The sequence below is a fragment of the Aedes aegypti genome, chromosome 3, assembly GCF_002204515.2.
Source record: "Aedes aegypti strain LVP_AGWG chromosome 3, AaegL5.0 Primary Assembly, whole genome shotgun sequence".
In the NCBI taxonomy this organism is placed as follows: Eukaryota; Metazoa; Arthropoda; class Insecta; order Diptera; family Culicidae; genus Aedes; species Aedes aegypti.
In genome coordinates this window covers 212,387,809-212,399,142 of record NC_035109.1, presented here as the reverse complement: position 1 = coordinate 212,399,142, position 11,334 = coordinate 212,387,809, and the positions used below count along the sequence as shown (strand labels likewise).

General features: G+C 37.7%; 1 protein-coding gene across 1 annotated transcript in view; it reads right to left on the bottom strand.

Annotated features, from left to right (window-relative positions):
- LOC5570007 (eukaryotic translation initiation factor 3 subunit C) overlaps positions 1-10,825 on the bottom strand; it is a 29,915-nt gene extending 19,090 nt beyond the window's left edge. Inside the window, exons 1-3 of the mRNA XM_001658846.2 lie at positions 10,709-10,825; positions 8,549-8,674; positions 143-2,132 (exon numbers count right to left, since the gene is read on the bottom strand). Of these exons, the coding sequence (XP_001658896.1) occupies positions 143-2,132; positions 8,549-8,644 (2,086 nt within the window). The 5' untranslated portion in view covers positions 8,645-8,674; positions 10,709-10,825. The remainder of the gene's footprint in view (positions 1-142; positions 2,133-8,548; positions 8,675-10,708) is intronic.
- Between the last annotated feature and the right edge of the window lie 509 nt (positions 10,826-11,334).

The window sequence follows — 11,334 nt, the reverse complement described above, 5'->3', positions numbered from 1 at the left end:
AGTAGGTAGTTGCAAGGGTGCAAAAAATACCTATACTAAAATATGTACTCGTCTTATGTTTACCGTTCATTTTTTTACCCTGACGTTTCTCAGCAAGTTAATAATACTCTCAAGATTTTACTAGGCTTGAAATAATACTCACCAACCAAAGATTGTCTCTCTGAGGATCTCAATTGCTGGTAGAAGGTTTTGCTAATCATACGGCGACGGGCATCGAATTCATGGGCAGCCATGTATGGAATCTCAAGCAGCATGGCCGATACCAAATACACACACTCCAGCAATTCCAAATTGATGTGCATATGGAAAGGCATCTGACGTTGCTTTTCCACTTTCTCCTGCTCTAACGAGCGTTCGTTTTGACGCTGAGGAACCAAACCTTGTGCGAGCAGCTCCTTCGGCTTGCCAGTCATCATCAGATCCACCAAACACTGATGGGCATCCTTAACGTTGCCGTGGCGGAAGGCGCACAGACCCAAATTGGCCATGGTACGATTGTACAGGATTTGGGTAGGCGGATCCGAATGGTGGATGGTTTCTTGCAAGTGGGACATCAACACCAAGTCGCGTGCCTGGAACCAGTTATCGTGCAAAGCGTGATGGAAGATGTGCGACAGGATGGCACGAGTTCGCAAGCGATCAGTTTGATCCTTGGCGTAGACAAAGCGACAAAGGCGATCCATCTCATCAACGGAAGTCAGAGTGCTGGCCGGGAGTTCCTTCTTCTTCTTTTTCAGCACATTAGGGTCAAACTTGTAGTACAGGTGATCAATCTTGCGCAAATAGACTCTGCAGGTTTCCGTGTCGTTTCCGAGGCGTTCAATGTATTTCACCACCTGCTCAATCACGCTGCTAACGGTAACTTCATCCTTCAAACGATCGACATAGTCGTTGCTGTGAGGATCACATTCCTTCAGCAGTTTGGTGAATTCATCATCAAGTCTTTCCACGGCAGTCAGAATGCAACCTCGAATCTTGTAGGGAGCCGTTTCGTACTCTTCATTCTCTTCCAGAATCGTTTCAGACAAGACAATATCATCGTTGGCCAGAAGGAGCTTGATCAGTGCCTGAATTTCCTCAAGCAACTTCGACCAGTGCTCCAACTTCATCGGTTCCGAGACCTTTGGATTGTAGTCGAAAATGGCCGAAACAATGTTGAAACGGATTTTAGCGGCCACGGCATCTCCCAGATTATGGGTATCGGCAATGGTGCGCAGTTCCCTGAGGAATTCGATCTGCAGTTTACGATCGGTTCTCTTCTTACCACGGGCGGCCATCACTTCATTCAACTTATTGATCACTACGTTGACATCGATCTCGGCATCTTTAGCGAACATTTTAGGCTGCTCGGCACTTGTCGATCGGTTTCCATTGACCACTTCCCACCCTTCATCGTCATCTTCGGCACGCTTTTTCTTAAGCCTATCCTTAGAATCCTTCTGGAGCTTCTTCTTTTCCTTTTTGTTTTCGGCATCTTCCCCGTCGTCCTTTTCGGCCTTCTTCAAGAAACGCTCACGGATGCTGGTGTACTGAGTTTCTTCATCCGACGAGCTTTCATCCGAATCGGAATCCATGTCCCAATCAATAGAATCATCCGATTCGTCGTCATCTTTCTCGACCTTCACTTGCTTTACTTCCTTCTTGAAGCTAACTGCTTTAGCTGCTGCTGGTGCAACATGCTGTTCGTCTTCCGACTCAGATTCCTCCTTCTTCTCCTCTTCTTCCTCATCGTCATCGGCCGCGTCCGGAGATTCACGGAACTTCTTCAGATCGCTGTCAAAGTCCTTGATGTATTTCCTGAACTTCTGGCGCAGCGTTCCCAGCGACTTGGAGTTATTCTTGGACAAGTTTTTCCTTCCTTCTTTGTCCTCCCAAACCATGTTGATGAAGTCCTCCAGCTCGGCCAGGGCACGGATGATGAACCGGGGAGTGACGCCATTCTCGACCTTGGTGATCACGGGAAGCGCCTTGGTATGGGCTCTGGTCAGTTCCTCGAAGCTGGTCAGCATGCTGGACATATCCTTGATCTTCTTGTAGTTACGGATGTTCTTGATGATGTTGGACAAATCTTCGTAACGCTTTTCCTTCGTCGAGCGGACGACGCGTTTGACATCCTCTTCCTCATCACTGAACTGCAAATTTAATAGAATTATTAGCATGAACTGGTTTCTATGATTTTAAGTACCGTAATTTCGGGTGAAATTGATCACTGTTAAGTAATTATGTTCTATAATAACAGGTAGGATTAATATATTATCTTCCAAATATTTTTGAAAACTTGATTGTACTGATTAGATGTTTATCAATTTATGTAAATGAAATTTTGACGAAATTTCAAAGCAACAACAATATTTTTTTAGATATCAAAAACTGAAGTTTTTGATTCCGGGGTGAAGTTGGTCAATACTGCGTTAGGTTTCCAAAACTAAAGAGATATGCTACTCATTAAATTTGCGATCACTGAATCTAAATCTTACAGGTTGATAAATCGGTAAATTTCAAAATTGAATGTTTTGGATTACAGAATAAATCACATTAAACGTCTGAAGGTAGGTAATTTTCTTTGAAGGTGGTATTGACCAGTTATTTTAAACGGTGTCTTTTTATGATCTTGGCAATATGCGATTGTTTAGCGAAGAACCCTTCAACAGTTCATTAAACATATCATAAAATATCTAAAATAAAAAAAATATCATGATATATTTAAGTTGAATGTCAAACTAACCCAAGTAAGGTACCGTTGGGCAAGTGGGTAATGGATTTCGCATAGTTCTAGAGATCATAAACTAAAACAAATAAGGTCGTGTATATTTTTTAGCTTGACTCCCACCAAATATAAGCAGTATACTGAAATTGTTTTTTATGTAAAATTGAAGAAAAAAGTACAGAAAAAGTTTTTGAAAAATGTCTCTTTATCGTTTTTCATTTTCATTTTCATTTTGCAGCGTTTGGTGGGGCAATGAGAGCGCAAGTCAGTCCAAAGCCGGGGAAAGAGATAGGTAATGGCCGTAATAGTCTATGCGGACCACTTGAACACCATCGGAAAGGATAAGAAGGGTTGGGGTAGGGTATAGGGAATGGAGAAGACTTGACACAGTAATGCGATTAATGCTGCAAAATGTAAATGTGCTGAAAGCAATTTAATTTGAGTTTTGAAGTTTGATTTGACTTATTAAAATTCCAGATAGATCGGCCATTGTACAAGTAAGAAAGAGTATGCTGATCGCTTTCTAGAAATTTTATAAACGACAAAATAATAACAATATGAGAATATGAGAGTGATGCTAAGGGCTGCTGATGGCACGATGCGGCGCTTTAGGAGATTTTGATACTGATTGAACATTACTATAAAGAGCGCAATTCAATCGATGGTGATAACTTTACAAACTTTATCTGTTTTTGCACTGATTGACGATGCTGATTTATATAAAAATATTTGATATTATTAGTTCATTTGTTTGTGTGATCTATTAGTTAATAATGGAAAATTTTTACATACCCTTGATGATGATACTTCCCTGACCAGAAATATTCTATTTTGAGCATCCTTTTCGAAGCTATTCTATCCAGGTATCCATGTACTGCTTTCAATCCTGAAATTATTCTTATTGTGCATGCTCATGCATTATATTAGTGATGCTCATAATCATGCAACAGATAAGAAGGAGAGAAAAAGAGAATATAGGAACAGTGATTAGTAATGAGTTAATTTTGTAGTTTTGTTAGAATTATAAACAATCAAACAGTAGTAATGAATAGCTTACAAAAACTTTGCAGCATAGCTGAGCCTTTCGGATCGTAAGACCGATGTATAAAAATAATTTGTTTCGAAATTGTCCGCGTGGTCTTCTAGTGCCCCTATTAGATAAGAATCAGTCATAGACATACATACCGAATGCTCGCCATGACCCTATGACCAACATTTGTATATGTATAGCCTTAGCTGATGTGGCTTTTCTAATAGGTAGTTCTTTCACTCATTGATTGTCTTCAAAACCTTGTCAAGTATAGAAAATTGATTTTATTTTATTTATTACTACATTGAAGCTACATTGTACTTATTAAATATTAGGTATTATTTCATGTTTGTTTTTATCACTATTGATATTATCAAGGCCAGAATTCCCAGTGAGTGAAGAATTTTATAGTACTAGAACACCATAGAAGATCGCTAAACATTACCTAATCATGGAACGGCTTTTTGCTCTATTATTTTAGGTAGTTGCTATTGATCTCCCTTTGCTCCTATCCGCAACCCGGTGCACGCGCCCTGTTGGTTTTCGAAAACCTCGTAGAAGATTACAAACCGTCAATGGCATTCCCAATTTAGTAACCCACATTGCACATTCAAGGGTCTGATTGTGCTCCTAACCCACCCTCAGTCTGTAATCTTCTCGCCAGTTTGAAATTATATTTTCCCGAAGTGAAAGTAATTTTGATGAGTGATAGCGTAGTGCAGCCCAACTGCATAGTACAGTAGTTTAACCAGAATCTTTAGGTCAGAAGATAAAATCTAAATTTTGTAATAAAGAGGTTGCCATTGCTTTGAAATTCACCCAACATCTAATCAAAACTACTAACAACAGCGATCAATTATCAAAACTCATCGCTCCCTGGAAAATATAATCTCAAGCCCAGGGGAAAAATGTATCTTTATCGTTTTGAACAATAAATCCAAAAACTAACAGTTACATTCACGATTTCTACTACCTTTAACATTTGTTAAAGCGTCCCAATGAACTATAACATAAGTAACATATAAACAAAGAAAACTTTTTTCTTGTTACTTGAATTTTCTTCTGTTCAGTTATGTTTGTTGAAATGATTCGACAACATTATAACTGCAACATTTCCAATGTTAGTTCTTACATCATGGGACAGCAATTGCATTTCTACTCTGTAGAATTTCCACCGCTGGTTATTTGTTTTCAAGAGAATCGGATATGACGTAGGATAATTCGTCAAGAGAAATCAAACGGAATCCCTCAATAAAGTATTTAGAAACTTTTATATGGGGGACGGGCCTGGTGTAGTGGTTAGATCTCACGACTCTCACGCCGAGGACCTGGGATCGAATCCCATCCCCGAGATAGTCACTTATGACATAAATGTTATAGTGACGACTTCCTTCGGAAGGGAAGTAAAGCCGTTGGTCCCGAGATGAACTAGCCCAGGGCTAAAAATCTCGTTAATAAAGATAGAAAAAAAATAGAATTTTTATATGTGGATACACTTATACCCCATTTTTTATGTTTTGTACTTGTTTTACATAGACTTTCCACGAGATTTCCGTGCGTTCTCTTATATTGGAACTTTTTAATCAACGTCTTCCTTTTAATCGGCTGTCCGAAGTAAACATATTGATATCGTAATATTTGGCAACCTTAATTTTAGAGAAGTTCCATGATTTGACCATGATAATAGCATTTGTCGCTTTGAGTATAGTGTTTCTTGAATTATCAGCACGTTCTGTTGTTCTATGATAATTGCTAGAGATGTACCGAATAGCACTATTCGGCTTTCGGTCGAATACCGAATAGTTGAGAAATTATTATTCGGCCAAACGAATATTCGGCTGAACATTCGGCCGAATAATGACTCAATATTCGGCCGAATAAAACCCTTAATTTCGGTCGAATAACACCTAGTTTTTAAATAGGGATAGCTTCCACGGTGAAGAATTGATCGGAATGATCGTTTTAAGCTTTTGAAACCGTGTGAAGAAAAAACAAAATTCAAAAGTTCTGAGGATTTATATTTCTAAAGTAAGGGATTTGTATCTTATTGATTGCAGTTTTGATCCATTCAACTTTTTAAGGAACTAGGTTAATACGTCGCTTTATTTCTCATCCGACTTCTGGAAGTGCTCCATATTAATTGGAGCAAATACATCGCATAGGGTCGGTGTTCCCTTAGTAGACAGTCCCCTATATTCGCACTAGTAGCTTTTTACGACCGTTTTCCTATAAATCGTTGTAAAATATTTTTTTACATGAAGGTCAGGAGCTATTTATCTAAGTACCATTGATTCACAGCTCGATTTTGTTCAAGAAATGATTTTTTGCTTAGTACACCTATTGTTCCTATAGTAGAGAAACTTTGTTCTTTATTTTTGAATAAAGAATTGAGAATGAATGAAAAATTAAGAACTTTTTGGAATTAATCGACAGCCTTTCTATAAAGTAAAAATTTAAAAGTTTTGTAAAAATACGATTGTTTTTTTTTTTTGTTTTGCCTATAAGCTATTGGAACGGGAATTAGAAATAGTGCTACTATAGTCACATGTTTTCCTATAGTGGCACAAGCGATAATAAATGAAAAAATATGTTTCCATATTTTTTTACAAAGCCAAGATGAAAAGCACTTTCAGATTACGTAAAAATAATGCCACAATACAATCCATGCAAGATGAGTGAAATATTAAATGGTTTGTATATTGAGCAGCATCGTAATGCCGTAGAACGGAAAAATTCTCACATTTTTAAACATTTAGCATCCATGGAATCCATCAAAAGGAAAATTTGATGTATCATCACTTGAATAAATTAATGGTATTTTTTAAATTTTCCTTCGTCTGAAACATAATGTTTTGTTACAATTTATTTTATTTTGTTATTATTCGGTCACTATTCGGCCTATTCGGCCGAATAACAGATTTCATTATTCGGCAGATCGAATATTCGGCAAAATCAAAATAATCGAGATATTCGGCCCGAATATTCAGCCGGCCGAATATTCGGTACATCTCTAATAATTGCGAACCTTGAATACTTATAGCTACCTAAAGAGAAAACACAAATTCAATTTCTAATGAGAAACTTTTCACTTGCCCCACGTGATTAGAAAGTTGATGGTGTTTCAATTTAGCTATTTTTAGGTAGGTATATGTCGAATTATTTCATAACATTTTTTATTGCAGTTTAAAACTGTCAGAGGGAACAACTTAAAAGTGGTACAGAAAATTATTTTCTGCAACTTTTTTCCGCTGAAAATATTAAAATAAGATTGCACGTCGACAACTTGTTACGGAGTGGTAGTTGACAGGTTAACAATGTTTCACTCTATTATGCAATTATGGTTGAAAAATCTCAGAAATTTCTTACCTATTGTAATGTTCTCAATGGCCTCAAAGGTTTACGCATGAGTTTAAAACGTTGATTCACATATTCAGTAAAATATACCAATTATATTCACTTACCCCATTTACCCAACGTATCCTATGGCACTACCCTTTCCATCAACATTCCACAACATCCCGTAACACCTATGAGAGGTCGTAGAGTTCTCTGAATCTTTCTTAAGAAGTGTTCAACCAATCATCCTTTCCCATTCCCCAGCTTTCGCAAGGACGTGGCCAGGAAAGCTCTCGACTATTGGACGATGCGTCAATCTTGTCTAAGAGTTAGTAATTAATCCCAAATGTCTGACTTTGGTAACGGACGAAAAGGAAACAACCCTCACAATGGTCTAGGACTGTACCACCTACGAATTTGTGCGAAATGCTTAATGCTAATGCTAACTTTGTTATTTCAAAAGATAGCGTGATGACATGTTCAGCAAAAAAAACGGATTTTTATGTCACTTTGTAGAAAACATAAGAAATGTAAAAGAATCTTGGAAAAAAGTTACGATTGATTGTTAGGAGCCATTCTCATACAACGGTGTATATCTCAAAGAGATACAAGAGATAGAAAAATCATAATATAGCCTAAATTAACGGCTTAGGCGCTATTTGAAAAGCGCACGAACGCGACAAAATAAAACACAGTGTACTGCAATGATATCAAACAGCATTTTGGTTATGGATTACTATTTTAAAGTCCATGTCACCCATTATCAAAGTTACCCCAAAACTGAAAATCTACTTTGGATTACCGGGTACCCCCGATGGTTTGACCACATTTAATCTGAGCACTTTTTAATTTGTACCCCGCTAATTTGCACATCGTTCAGATTAAAAATGGTTTAAACGTCATTTCGCTCATGGAACGGAGTAAAGTGGAATGGAACGCTGTGGAACAGAATGCAGAATCTCAAAACAAAACAGTAAGACAGGTAACCAGATACATGTTTTTAGGGTGACTAGATGTTCAAATTAAAAATGAACCCCGATGGTTTGCAAATTCAAATTAACGTTCAAATTAACGGGGTTGGAAATGAATCGGTAGCCAAAATACCAGTACCTGTTTTAAAAATATAAAATAAATATTTTTAAAAAATAATACAGAATACTTAAGGTTTTCATCCAAAATATTATCAATGTTACGTTTTACATATATCTAACAGAAATTCAATTATATTAACAACATAAGCTATTGGTACGAATTTAAACGATGAAATCTGTTTCGGGGATATATTTTAAGCATCTTTTTTTTTCATAGAAATAAGCATACTTTAACACAAAAACTTCAGGACAACCAATTCGACAATGGTTAAGACAACCAATAGTCATTTCCTGCAGATTACATCGATATTGGTGCTAAGAAATAGAATCGTGAGACACGTTGATCAATTTCACTCGAATTCACGGTACTGTTAGGGTACTCACCGTGAATTGGGGGGCTGCTGGGCGTGCTACGACCTCACTATCAGACGAGCTCTCGGAATCGGAGTCCGAACCACCACCGGCGAAGAAACGAGACATTTTTCAATAGTTTTCCGTGTACGGGCTCGCCTGTGAAATAAAGAAAGCAGTAGAAATATCAATATTGCATCTAAAATCCAACTGATTGCAACATTCACATTGCTTCACCCTCGCTTAGGCCTCAAACCTAGTTTATTCATATGAGTAAACGTGGTTTACGGCTTAAGCGAAGGTGATGAAATTGGCGCTTAATGCTCAAAACAGAGACCAAACAGGAGCCAAACAGTGACTAGGAAAAGATATTGCAGGAACAAAATTAATCCCAACAGGAACCGAGGATGGGAGTATTCAGTTTTTTTTTTCTTTCTTAGAATTACGACAAATATTACTGATATTTTCTCAACAACAAAAATTCAGAAATTCCATTAAAAACTTATTCAGGTATTTATTTTTTTGAATATTTGGGGGATACTTTGAACAAATTGTAGGGAATTTTGAAGGAATCATCGGTGGATAATCCTGGAAGAATTCCTTAAAAAATGATCGGAGGAATGACAGCAATGATTACTGTAATTAACTGATGTGACACCTTAAATTTAATTTTGAAGTATCCATGAAGATTTTATCAGAGAAATAACTCGAGAAATTGTAATGAAGAACCGCAGGAGTAATACTTAAATGAGATGCTGGAGAAATTCCTACAATAACTTCAAGAGGTCGAAAATACTGACGAATTCTTAAAAGCATTTTGAATATATTTTCTCGAATAATCACTGGATTAATTTTTGGAGCAATTACTGGGAGTAAATGTGGATGATTTCTTATAGGAATACACATGAAAATGCCTGCAAGGATAACTGAAAAAATGGCGAAGGAATTTTGGCTGATCTTGTAGAAAAGAATTTCTTCAAAAACCCTGAAATGAGCCTTTGTAGATTTATTTGGAAAAACTTCTTTTGATCTCATGTAACAACTACTGGGGAAACCGTTGCAAGAATTGTCGCGTAACTTTCCAAAAGGACCTATCTAACATTGAGAGGCTCTCACTGTTTACTTTCTTTTTAATCACTAACTGAGCCACATTAATCTTTTCTGTTGCGATTTTTTGCATGCAACGCTACCCAAGGACATTGTCTTTCGACCTAAGGTGAAAAACTTCCCAAAAGCGTTAGCATTGCACTGTTATAATCGAAAGAAAGCGCGATAAATTTTCATTGTTACATAGTTGCTCTAATATTAAGAGTATTAGTCAATAAATAACTGGACCCTGAGATAGTATCTAAGAAATTACTAAAGGCCCAAACGCAATGATAGCGGAACGGCAACGGAATGCGGAACCGGTTCGCCAGCAAGAATCACACCATCTCGACTGAGCTGTCAATGGATGAAAGTGAGCCAACACTGAATCGACAAGCAAATTATAGTTCATGCTGGCGAACCGGTTCCGCTTTCCGTTGCCGTTCCGCTATCATTGCGTTTGGGCCTTAAAGGTAGTAGCGCTGGAGCGCTCAAGGATTTCCTGAAGCATATATCCTATTAGCATCTTTTGCAGCACTGCTGAAAAAAATGGAAGAATTCGTGTAGGAATCTCTTGAGGAATTTCTTAAGATATCTCTGAAAGTGTTCCTGATAGTATGCCATAAGAAATTACTAGCGGAATTCCTGAAGCTTTTCCTCGAGATATCTGAGGAGAAATTCATGACGAACTTGTGAAATATTCGTGTAATACTCTGAAAGTTTCTTTGGAAACATTCAAATTTGGCAGCAGGATTCACTGAAAGTGACTTCAGAGACCATTTTGGTCGCAATAGAGATTTTAAATACCTTCCTTCACAAATAGAGTTGCAGACCAAGTCGCTAAAAAGAGTCCTGCTACCAGCCCTGCTGATTGCAACATCCACATAAAATTAACAACAAATCCAGTTTTGAGGTTAGGCCACTGTTCGCCCGTGTTCTGTAACTCGCCGTCATCCCAAAAAGCGACAGATGCTGCCACGCAGTTTTTACCCCGATGAGAAAATGCCTCAAAAACGATCAAATTCACTCAAATCCTATGCACTGCACTTGAACAAGGTAAAATATGCTTAAATCTCACCACCAAACTGCACTTAATCCGAAACTTACAAGTATTTCCTAATGAAATTCACAGAAAATGATTCACACCGATTCAACCATAGGAAAATCGATTGACGTCTCTGAACAGAAAGGGGCGCTTTCGCGATGCGACGTCGGCATCCCATTTTCGCCCGTCGGGAAATGTCAAACTTCGTGCAGGCGAACAACGGTGGTTTATTTTAGTGGAAACGTTGTCTGGGCGCGTAAACATGTCGTTACACGCAAAAAAAAAATGTGTGATAAAAACTCAGGGGGGGTATACGCAACGAGGTTCGCCTACACAGCAAAAAAAGTTGTTGAATATTACATCGAAACCGCTGCAACCAAGTCGTTCCCTCGGTTGTGTAATTTTACACAGTCCGACGTACTCGCGGGCTATTGGTGTAATAAATGCGACCGATGTAATTTCTCCGATGTAATCGATACAACGTACACAAAACGATGTAATCGATGCGATGTAATATGAAAACAATGTAATCAAGCAAAATAAAAACGATCGCATGTTCTTCTCAATGGTTGATTAAATTGCTTTTTTGCTCATAAATCCTAATTATGATGTTCGATCGGGTATTCCTCACAAGTAGGATTTATTGAGTTTTATGATTTTGAAATAAATAAAAGCAATTCAATCAACC